The 12,201-nt window shown below is 32.8% G+C and overlaps 1 protein-coding gene across 1 annotated transcript in view; it reads left to right on the top strand.

Moving 5' to 3' along the window:
- LOC123707766 (putative serine protease 29) overlaps positions 1-11,319 on the top strand; it is a 44,235-nt gene extending 32,916 nt beyond the window's left edge. The window contains exons 10-12 of the mRNA XM_045658105.1: positions 3,819-3,975; positions 9,356-9,514; positions 9,902-11,319. Coding sequence (XP_045514061.1) covers positions 3,819-3,975; positions 9,356-9,514; positions 9,902-10,021 — 436 coding nt within the window. The 3' untranslated portion in view covers positions 10,022-11,319. The remainder of the gene's footprint in view (positions 1-3,818; positions 3,976-9,355; positions 9,515-9,901) is intronic.
- The last annotated feature ends 882 nt before the right edge of the window (positions 11,320-12,201 follow it).

Genomic DNA, 12,201 nt, shown 5'->3' with positions numbered 1-12,201 from the left:
TAGCACCACTATGTTTTTAATACTCGAGTAAAAAGGACATGTTTGCGTTGATATTAATATTGACTCGTCATTTCATATTAGTAGCGACCTAGGCTGGAACGACTTTGAAGTCTGTCGTGTGTTTAAATATTGGTTATGAGCAAATATAATATTTTTAGGATATTCCATTTGATGTGTGGAATCAACTTATACGGTATAATAAAACATCGCGAGACTTTCATGTTTAAACCCAACAATCGATGACATATATCTATCCTAAATATTAGGTCCTTACATATGAAATTGGCGTTTTGTATGGGAGGAACAAAAAGTCGAATATTTTTAAATATAATATATTTAATTAATCAAAGTATGAACCATTGTTTTCTATGCACTTTTGCCATCTCATAGGTAGTTCATTGATACCTTTACTAAAAAAAACAGTCGGACGGGAATCAATAAAATCTGTGAAGGCGATTTGGACTGCCCCATCAGAATTAAATTTTTTCCCTTGCAAGAAGTTGTCCAAATTTCGAAAAAAATGGTAATCTGTTGGAGCAGGGTCCGGGGAGTACGGAGGATGTCTTAGAAATTCCAATTGAAGCTCTTCTAATTTGGTAGCCGTCTGTTGTGCAGTGTGTGGTCTAGCGTTGTCGTGAAGTAGCAGTGGCGTGGAGCGATTCACCAGCCTAGGTTGTTTAGCCGCTAGCTTTTCCATCATGGTTTGCAATTGCTGACAATAGACATCAGCCGTAATAGTCTGGCCAGATTTGAGAAAACTGCAATGAACAATACCGGCACTAGTCCACCAAACGCTTCCAAGTAACTTTTTTGGGGTTATTTTCGCTTGGGGCAGGATTTGGCTGGCTGGCCAGGATACAACCATTGCGCTGAGCGCTTCCGATTATCGTAAAGAATCCATTTTTCATCACAGGTTTCATTCGGTTTAAAATACCTTCATTATTGTGCCGGTTCAGTAATGTAACGCAGCAGTCGACGCGCGTTTGCCGCTTTCAAGCTTTTTAATCTTCCCAATTTGCTTCAAGCGAATTAAAACAGTTTTATCACTAACACCGCAGCCTGCAGCTAACTCGAACGTGGTTTGCGATGGATCCGCTTCCACAATAGCCTTCAATACTTCATTATCAACTTGGGTCTCAGGCCGTCCACGGGGCTTGTTCTGCAGGTCGAAATTTCCAGAACGAAAACGTTGGAACCAAAAACTTCTTCTTTTGCAACATGACCGCCATACACATCATTCATCCTTCGAGTCGTTTCCGCAGCACTAGTGCCACGGCGGAACTCGTACTCGTAAAAAATGCGATACTTTAAGTTTTCCATTTTGTAAAATGAGTGACGCAAACAGAAAAAAACAAATGAATGACGGTCATCGAAGCACAAATACATGAGTACATAGCTGTACAAATTTGAATTTGAAATTCCTAACCAAAGAGGAGGTATTTGAGGTCAAAGTGGCCAGTACGACAAAACGCCAATTTCATATGTAAGGACCTAATATAATTTTAAAAGGCCATAGATACTTACGTATAAGTAAGCTGCTTTTAAAAATTAATAGGGATGTAGTCATTGGTTAGACAGTGAGGAATGATATCACCAGAAGCAACATACAAGCAGACTATATCTATAATAAATTAAATAGGCTGCTTAACATCTACCTACCCCCTGACTGTCCAGAATTATAAAAAAATTGTTAAAGCACTGGCTTCTGAACACACCTTATACAGAGTTGGAGATGCTACTGAGAGTTAACATGTATGTTTGATTCATACACTCACTCATTTACTCATATGCACCCACATACTAACTCATGGACTCGTAATGTTGTTTATCATAAAGATAAAAAAATTGGTGTAAACAGTTTTTAAATTTGTTATTTAAAAAAATAGTAAGTATTTAGTTTTTTATGGAACACGGGTTTTTATATATAAAACAGTTATAATATTTTGTTTTTGTTAAATATTTTGTAATTAAAATATCTGACACAAAACGCTGATAACCTATCTATAACAAAAATAAATGTAATCAAGAAATAGATGCATTTTGAGGCCTACATACCACTTGGTTATTAATATATATTTAGGTATAAAATAGTATGTTTTATTTTACCCACGAGACTTTTCTGCCCAAGTTGCGATTTAAGAACTTAAACAAAGATAAAAGAAAATGTTTCTTTGACTCGTTAGTAAGGGCCCAGTGGGCATTACGAGATCAAAACGGCCTTAGATGATTAGATGTATTATTTACTAATATACTTCGTAAGTTGTCTTCGTTTATGTAGGTTTAGGATAATTTGCGTGTGCGTTTATAAACGTGTATAAATTTATATTTTCTGTTCATATAATTGTTGGTTTTATACTTTACAATTTTAGTTTCTTTGTGTTCAAAAATTGGAACATAAAATCTAGTATAGTATGAGTATGAGCTTTTAAAGGTAAAGCTTTTTGATGTTTAATTATAAAAATCACATCAACCGTTCCAGTATTATGTGAGCATATTTACTGCAATTTATTCCCTCCCCCTCTCCTCTTGTCAACAAATATATCAAAGCTCTCAAAACTAATAGTACTACGTATAAATTTTTTGTAGTAATCCTCGAAAATGCATTTCATTTTCAAGCATAGACAATGTTTGGTTAATATATGAAACTAAATAAGAAAATCAAAGAGACTTTAGCTGAGCTCAGCATATGCAGTAAGAAAGAAGAAGAAGAAAATCCGACAGTTTACTGATAAGAACACGGCTAAAATTATGTATCATAGCTACTTTCACAGCGTTTTTACGTACGGTATTCAACTGTGGGGTGCTGCTCCAGAGGTTCAATTCATATTTGTGTTGTGTTTCCCCAAGGGAGTCGGGGATAAGTTTAAGGAATTAAATATTATGACACTATCTGGTCAATATATTCTTGAAGCTAAATATAAACGATTTTATCTATTATTTTTTTATATATAGATTTTATATATTTTTATTTAACAAATGGTGACTTTCACCAGTATAATACTCGAAACGGAACCAATTTTAGTGTACGGCCAACCAGGCTCCAGATAAACCACTCCTTAGATGGAAATTGTATTCGTTTTTAAACATACTCCCAAGCGAAATTAGAGAATTATCGGTAAGTAAATTCAAAGCCCTCGTTGAACCTTTAATAATTAATCAATAAAGCTTTATATAAATTTAACGAATATGAAAATGATCCTAATCGTTGGGATTGATTTGCTCCAGTTCAAACAATTTGTATGACTCAAAACTAAGCGATTAAAAAGAGTGGCGGAAAGTTTCTTGCCAGTTCTTCTTGCCCGCTCTACGCCCTTGACTTGCGAACTGGTAGTAAATGTAAACTTAGAACCAACATATTTTTGTATACGTTCATAAGTGTACTTACTTACCTATATGAATTAAGTTATATCGAGTTTGAGTTTAGTCAGTAATGTGTCTGTGTTTTATGTACTTTTCGACGGCATTTTTCCTGTCCTGTGTCCTATTGAAGACACGTTATATTCAATAAATCAATTTTACCTATTAAAATGAATCGCAATCGAAAAGTACATTATTTTTGTGATTCTATTTTACAATTAATTTAACTTCATTTCTGACGTTCATAAATGTACTTGTTTACCTATATGAAAAAGACACCCTGTATATAGTGCTTACGCACTACCTGAGTACACTAGTATGTTTACAGAAGCATTCTTTTATACAGTACCGGCTAGAGTTTAGCATTTATATTGGATAAATCAGTACTGTTAATAGATGTTGAATAAACCAAATGATCAATTTGCACCGAAATTTAATAAAATAAATTCGTTTATTTCCAGCTTACCAGCACCTGCAAGACAGGATCTGGGTCATGGTATCGCTTGCTTACCGAACCCCCACCAACTCTTGGCGCCTCATACGACATGTGTCATTCTAGGCTGGGGTAAAAAACGGCCATCAGATGTACACGGGACTAGGATTTTACATGAAGCACAGGTAATATATCACAGACAAAGCGAGTTTAAATTCTTTCAATTATTCAGATAAAGATAAGTTCGGGTTCCAATTAAAAACAAGACAAAAGAAAGATAGCAGACACTGCGACGTTGACGCGTTTTTTTATGTAATAGGAGGCAAAGGCGTGGACGGACTAAGGCTTTTGTGTTTTCTTAAATTTACAATTAAATCTTATATTTACGTTACATTCTTAATAAGGGGCTTTTAAATAGATAGCTTTAATGGTTATTTTAATTTTTTTATTGAAGTATACCACATCATATATAATGCATTTTCTAATATGTAACAGGCCATCTATTCTAAAATACATGACCCTTATGGTGAATAAATTTTTTTTACAAAAAAAAATACAATCAAATTTTACACTTCCAATTTTAGATTTTTACTTGTAATTTTTTGCTTAAAAATGCGGATTAGGTACGCAATAGGCTGGCCATAAATATCGTTACATAAAAACTTTAAGTTTTTTCATCTTTTTAATTATTTTGAATTTGGAACATTATATAGTAATTTAAAAAGTTCTTTCAATTTTGCGCTATTTCACATATTTTTTCGTGTTCATTATGAAATTACAATATGGAATGGGGTGTTAAAGAAAATAGGATGGAATAAATTTAGGTGGACAAGGTATAATGTTTTTAATGATTATTTATTGTTGATTTTCGTATGTATATTTCGTAGATTTAAGTATACAAATATGTAGTTTAAGAAATGAAATAAATGTTAAGAATACGTATTGAGTTGAGTTGAGTGGAATACGGAAGTGTTTGACTATCACGGACAAATATCTGCGCTGTATCTCTCTTTATCTCTGTTCTGTAGGACACATGTCTTTGAGAATTGGGGAATAGAAAGTGTGTGTGTGATGCAAATGTTTGTAAATCTTAATAGTTGGTGAATTGGTCTTGAAAATTTATTATAATATACTTATGCAGTCGATAGCTACGTTAGATATACGTTTATATTAACCTATAGTTGAATAATTCAATCTGTATACGCTATACGCATCTGTATGATCGCGAATAGATCATCCTAAAATGGCCGGCAATGCACCCACTAAAATCGCGATCATGGGAATTTGCCCCCCTTTGCTATACAAAAATGACTTACATGACTATCAATTAAGAGGTCGAAAATCTTGACAAAGTTCACGTAATACACGCGGGCTATGGCAGCTAGTAAGAAATAAATATTTCCGTTAAGTTAAAATGCAATTTGTATGCAGTACATACCTTAAAATTGCAAACTTTTCGTTAATTTGAGTTGTTTCGACAATGTACTGATTTATTTGCCGACTCGTTAAAATTAAAAAAAAGAATATATCTGTCACCGGTTTTACTGTTGAATGAAAGTAATATTTTTGAATTCAATTAAGGTATTTATGTTATATAAATATATACTTGAAAGAGTTTTATTAACATATTTTTGTGATTATATATTTATTGATTTGCACCACTACTCAACAAATCTTCACAGAGGTTCCTAAGATAACCCGCCCGTTAGGTTTTCTATTCGAATAAATCTATTTAAATAAGATACATTTAATTATTATATACATACGCATTTAGTAACTAATAATAAACATTGTTTACAAAAATTGTTTATTTCGGAAAAAAAGGTTCCATAACTATATTAGTAATTACAACTTAATAACTTAAATCTAAGGGTTAGTAGGTTTACATATAGAACATACAAAAATACAGGGATTGGAGAAATTAAAAACATTCATACCGCATCAATTGTTCATATCCGAATCACTCCGCATGAAATGGCTGAACAGTGATTGAGGTATGGACAATGGACTCGGTCGGTGATCATGCGGCGGATGCTGTTACCGCTAGCTCGTTCGTGATCAGACTTCTGTGACTGACACACGCCGTCGACTTTTTTGGGTTTAAGGCAAGCCGGTTTCCTCACGATGTTTTCCATCACCGTTTGAGCTATTGTTAAATGCGCACATAGACCGAAAATCCATTGGTGCACACCCGGGGATCGAACCTGCGACCTCAGGGATGAGAGTCGCACGCTGTAGGCCAACACTGCTCCTAATACAAAAAAAACTAATTTAAGTTTATATGCTGGAAAACTTTCACACACGCAAACTTCAGTGTGGACCCTGGTTAATAATCTTTGCTCGTAAATAACTTGTTAATCAAAGAATTGATTAGAGTATCCACAGACGTAAAAGTTGTTTAGCCTACTAGCTATTTACAATTGTTTCACCCATCAATGTTCGATAAGTAACCTATCCAACACAAATATCATAGTTAAATTTTCAACCAGCATATCTTTAAACAATTTGACTTTTAATAAACAAACTTTTTATCTTTCTTTTAGTTGTATAGAAGACATAACAGATTTTAAAATATTAAACAATATGTTGTCTTCTACGTCCAACGACGCTTGAAGTAAGAAAATACACTTAACCTAAATAAAAATCTCTTTTAAAACATGTCATATCTATAAATCTGTTAAGTGATACTCTTCTGTAAAAGTTAAAATAAAGATTTGTGAAGTGTATAAAACTATAAGTGGTTCTAGCGAAGAATTGGGATTTCGAATACTCTCTGTTTGAAGAATGTGATATTCGAAAATAAGGGTAGCTTAAGAACGCCCTAAGGAATAGAAAAAACAACTTCATACGAAATCTCAATGCATAAAAAGGCGTCATTATCAGTTGCGATTTTCTTATTTATTTATGTCTCACCTTACGCACTGGTCCATTAGGCGTGCTTTTGACCTGTCACATTTCCAGTAAATTCAGAATCTGATCTGACGATATTGTATATCACAGGGGTAGGCCGTTTGTGGCATTATTTTTCTTAATAAATGACCTTAATACCAATAAAATTATGATAAAAGATACCTGGTAAAAAGCTTGCGATGATATACTACTTTGGGCGGAATCTACAATGCCTTTGGGACGCATTAAATAATATTTGAGGTACAAAAATGATAAAAGTGATTTAATATAATGAGGACATTAATAATTTTATTATCCTGTTTTTAAAGACGAGGTCTTTTTATTTTCCCTGTTTTATAATTTATTCCCGATATTTGTATATAATTTTTTGATTTTTTTTTGTTTCTTAATTTCAACTTATTAATGTTTTATATATATAAGCCAGTGGCGTTACAAACTGTCCACTTCTTGATCAACGGCATTTTCCTCTCGGTGTTTTTTTAACCATAAGTTTCAGTGTTGTGCGCAAAGGTTATCCCTAAACCTCAGGGAGTATTATATAGTTGAGTTTATTATATAAGTGAAAGTGATTTCTAAGAGAGAAATAAGTTACGGAAACTGAAAAATAATTATTGATAAAATTAAAATGTAATAGCATAATAATCTAATCATAAGAGCAGTGATGGCTAACAGCGTGCGATTCTCATCTTCGTAGGTTCTATTCCCGGCTGTGCACTAATGGCCTTTCTGTCTGTGTGTACTTTAACATTCGGTCCAACACATGCCTTAGGCCCAAAAACCGATGGCGTGTATCAGGCACAGGAGACTGATCACCTACTTGCCTAGATTGACTAATGATCATGAAACAGATTCAAAAATCTAGACCCAGACCTGAAAAGGTTATAGCATCACAGATCTTTTTTTATTTAAGTTTATTGAAGTAACATATAAAATATTATAATGAAAGCTATAAATCATTTGTGATACGGACATTGTATCACTTGTAATAATAAATCCTTAATGATTGTCATAATAAATTAACGTTCTTGTTTTACCGGTCCGATCTATGCCTGTTAGTCACGCACTGATATTTTACGTAAGACACCTTTAGATATACGACCTACTTGGCATCATTTCTAATTCAGCCTATACTATCCAGGGCGCGTTGCATGCAACGTCAGACGTATAACAGTGGAATCTCTGTAACTCGAATCTCGTTAAGTCGAAATCCTCAAGTCGAAAAAAATTGTCAAGGTCTTCCAAAATGAATGTTCGTGTTTGGGGTTTCTAATCTATTGTTTTTGTCTTGTATACGTGTAATGAATGAATACATTCATAAAACTTTCGAAGTAACGTGAAGTGAACGTTATGTTTATAAAATTTGCAAATAGTTTGAATCAAAAGAAGATAACGGTTTTTTTGTGCACAGTTTACTTCATTATTATGTCATTTGTTCTAATATGTAAAATAATATATACTACAAAACTAAAGTTAAATTGTTATTCATATTCGACTCTACAAATTGAAAAATACACCTAGAAATCGCGGCTCTGTAAGTCGAAAGTTTAACAGTTATATCATTTGTATCTCAAAGTTCTTGTTAAGTCGTTGAATGGTGAACTCGACCTTTTTTTGCATTTCCCTTGCCATTCGAGTTATAAATAGATTCCACTGTATAAATCTTTATTAGTCAAATATCGCATTGGCACGTATATACTCTTTTTGAAAAATAACAGACACAACACAAATACATATAAATAATAAATACAAGTAAAAGTTAGGTAAGTTTTCTTTTAATTACATTTTTTATTAATGTAAGAGAAAATACAACTAAATTAAACGACTCTCATTACTGAGGTCGTAGGTTCGAAACCCGTGCATCAATGGACTTTCTATGTGCGAATTTAACACTCGTACGGTAGAAGGAAACACTGAGCACCGGCATTCCTTAGACCCAAAAGAGTCTACTTGACACGAAACAGATATACATCTATTTGAAATCTGAGGTCCAGATTTAAAAGTTAGCTGTGACTTTGGAAGAAAAATACAAAGAATAAACAAATATAAATAAAGAATTTAAATGAAACTTGAAAACAGCAGGGGAGCACGAAAGGCCGCCAACGCACTCGCGAGCCCTCTGGCATTGAGACTGTCAATGGGCGGCGGTATAACTTAATATCAGGTGAGCCTGGAGAACCTGCCCGTTGGCCCCCTGTTCTATAAAAAGAAATTACATTGACGTTCAAAAAGTATTATATCAACAAAATTTTACGTATGAAGGCACGTATTGATGGGTGTGACAGGTCAAGCCTGAAACGTCATATGTCAGCGGACGAGTTTGAATGATGTTATGTCAAAATTCGCAGTTGACGTCGTGTTAGAAAAATTATATTATATGAAACAACACTTTTAACAATTATTAAACGCGTTTATGTTTAACAAATATATTTTAACTGAATACTTACCGATGAAAATCAAGAAATAAATTATCAATAGTTTTAAGTTTTATTGATTTACTTTGCAAAACATTTTACATTTTTAGAATAATATTTTTAATTTGTTTACCAATTACTATATTTTTGGATTGCGCATATATTTCAGATATACTTCCTTTACACATACTTATTAACATTTAATAAAATTAATATATCATTTAATATGGCTTTTTATTTTAAGGTATCAACAATACAGCAGGGTGTGTGTCGTCGTTCGTACTGGCAATACGCTATAACAGATAACATGGTATGTGCTGGACGCGGTCGCCGCGACTCCTGCGCAGGGGATTCTGGTGGTCCATTACTATGTAGGGATAGATCTATGCGGTATTACTTACAGGTATACAACAATTCATTTATGTATGTTAAGAAATCTCTTTCACTTTGAGAACTAGCAAAAGTTGCCTTAAATAAAATTTCAACAAGGTCGTGAGACATATTAATTTTTTAATTAATTTAAGCAGGCGATGTTAAAGACTAAAAACGTGAATAAAAAATATTATTTTCTTTAATATTTATAATATTTTATATACCAAGAAGAGTTTGAAGCCGTATTCGAGACATTACTTACATGAAGTCTTAAGATTATCAACATTTTTCACGTTTGAGACTTTTGATTGTGATTTGAAACACGTTTTGTCATAAAGCATGGGTAAAAATTTGACAGATAACTTAAAAAAAACTTATATTTGATTATTATTATTATATTATGCAATTATCATTTCAGGGTATAACAAGTTTTGGTGATGGCTGCGGGAAACGCGGAAAATACGGAATCTACACAAGAACTGCCAATTACGTACCTTGGATGCGTGCTGTCATGAACAAGAATTATTTTGACGATTAAATTGAATAACAGTTAACCCATAATACTGAAAATCAACTGCCTGGCTACAACAACAAACTTAATTTGTAAAGTACAATACTGTAATACAGTAAAGAAGAGCCCACACCCAGTAGTCTAGATTAGTCAGATAAAGTAAGTCGCAAGGCTTTGACAGGACAGGATATGTTTCCAATTACAGATAATATCACCTTCTTACGATGTTTTAAGGTTATTCAATATTCTATGTACAAACTCGACTATACCATTAGTAATTAGCGGCGCAAATAGAGATATCAATACAAAAACGTATATAATAAAATGTATATTGTATTGTATGCATACCAATTGTACTTCCCGTTAGGGTGTATCAGCTTTATTAGTATTTTAGTTTTTACTCGTATTTAAGTTATTTTTCTTACTAAATTTTAATTATTAGTAACAATTATAATTTATAACATTAATTGTGCCAGTACTCTGTAAGCCAAGTCTTAATTTTCTAATAATTAAAATCAGATAACAATAACAACTTGACAGTTGGTGCTAATCATAGACAGCGAAAATTTGCACAGATTATGCCATAACAGCATTAATGAATGATCTTAAAAAGTTCCAATTCGAATGTTCTTGTCAATATTATACAACATATACCGAGTACTGGAGTTATTAGTTCAATACCTCAATAAATTTCTTATATTAACTTGTAAATATAAGCTAAATCTGTTTGTTATATTCTAATATTGTATTACAAATTGGTTTCCTTTTTATTTCGTAGACGTCCTTGTCTACACTGCCTACGTAATATTTAATGACATAGGCCATTTCTACTAAGCGTCTCTCTATTATATGTTATGTAGATCTATGAACGCAAAAGCTGTACGGGGTTAATATCGTGAGGAAACTAGCATATCTTAGGCTAAATACATACAATTTTAACTAACACTTACAATATAAAATATGGAATAGATATGTAAAAAATGTCCAAACTTCCTTAATGTGTACTAAGTAAATTCTTGGCCGGGAAAGATTAGAAATTAGAATCCTTGTTGATCAACACCTCAGAAATTTTACGTAAGCAAAAATCTACAAATTAAGACGTGTGTCCAGTATGGTCCACCTATTTGAAAAAAATATAATCAATAAAATTCAAACCGAAATATCTATATCGAGAATAAGATCTTTAAAGCGTTGTTTGATTGTATGTATAATTTATTGAAGGTACATTCCATCATAAAGAACAAAGTATAACACGTAATACCTAATTTTACTGACAAAATGCTGTGTGTTCACTTATTTAATATCTCTTCGTACTTAGTTTTAGTGATAAGAGTTAGGTGACGAATAAAGAAATACAAAATTTCGTTGTGTTTGATTTGTATACATTTGTTTTTCTTTAAACTTTATAGAATACAATTTTTGTAGCGCCTTATTTATCGTCAAATTTAAATAACCTCAATTTTACCTTATTTGTCTATAGATTTACAAAACTGCTTGATTACCCAACCTTATGAAGGGACTACCTTTAACGAAATAATGTTTGGTAAATTGAAGTTATGTAAACTTCAAATAGTAGTAACAATTTTACTTACAAGATCGAAGTGGGTTTTCTTAATATTGTGAAGAGTGTTTAACACACCTGATAACGTGTAATGATTAAAATTCTTGCGCGATGCTCATTTGTTAAACATTCCCGATTCCCGACGATTTTTTGTTTTATTGAGTAAAACAAAGCTCATACCGAGGTATTTACTTAGGACTTAATTGTTAAACAAATTGTGTATCGAGGATCATAGAACCGTTCTCTGTGGTACGTATTTATTTTTAGCCTATTGCAGGTCTCATCCAGTACCGCAGGTGTCCCTACTATCACCAATTCCCCTTTAATATACTGCTGTAGCTACATCTCAGTATTACGCGATCGAATGGTATAGTAAAAAGTTGTTAAAGCACGAGCAATATCGAGATCCAGAGATTGAAGGGCTTACCTTCCACGACAACATCGGGATGGTACCGTTTATTAGTTTTTCTTGGTTCTTAGTTTTTGTTTTTGTATGCATCTTACGTAGATTTTTATTGATACAATTTCAATTTTAGCCAGTTCAATAAAGTAAGTAATGTTGATTGTGTTGATTAATGTAAAAGTTTTTCCTGTAGATGGAAGAGCTTGGGAAGCAGCGCGTGTGACCTCTTTTTCTAAATAAGTA

The sequence above is a fragment of the Pieris brassicae genome, chromosome 3 (genome assembly GCF_905147105.1).
Source record: "Pieris brassicae chromosome 3, ilPieBrab1.1, whole genome shotgun sequence".
Classification (NCBI taxonomy): domain Eukaryota; kingdom Metazoa; phylum Arthropoda; class Insecta; order Lepidoptera; family Pieridae; genus Pieris; species Pieris brassicae.
The sequence above is the reverse complement of the archived record's forward strand: the minus strand, read 5'-3'. Positions and strand labels throughout refer to the sequence as shown.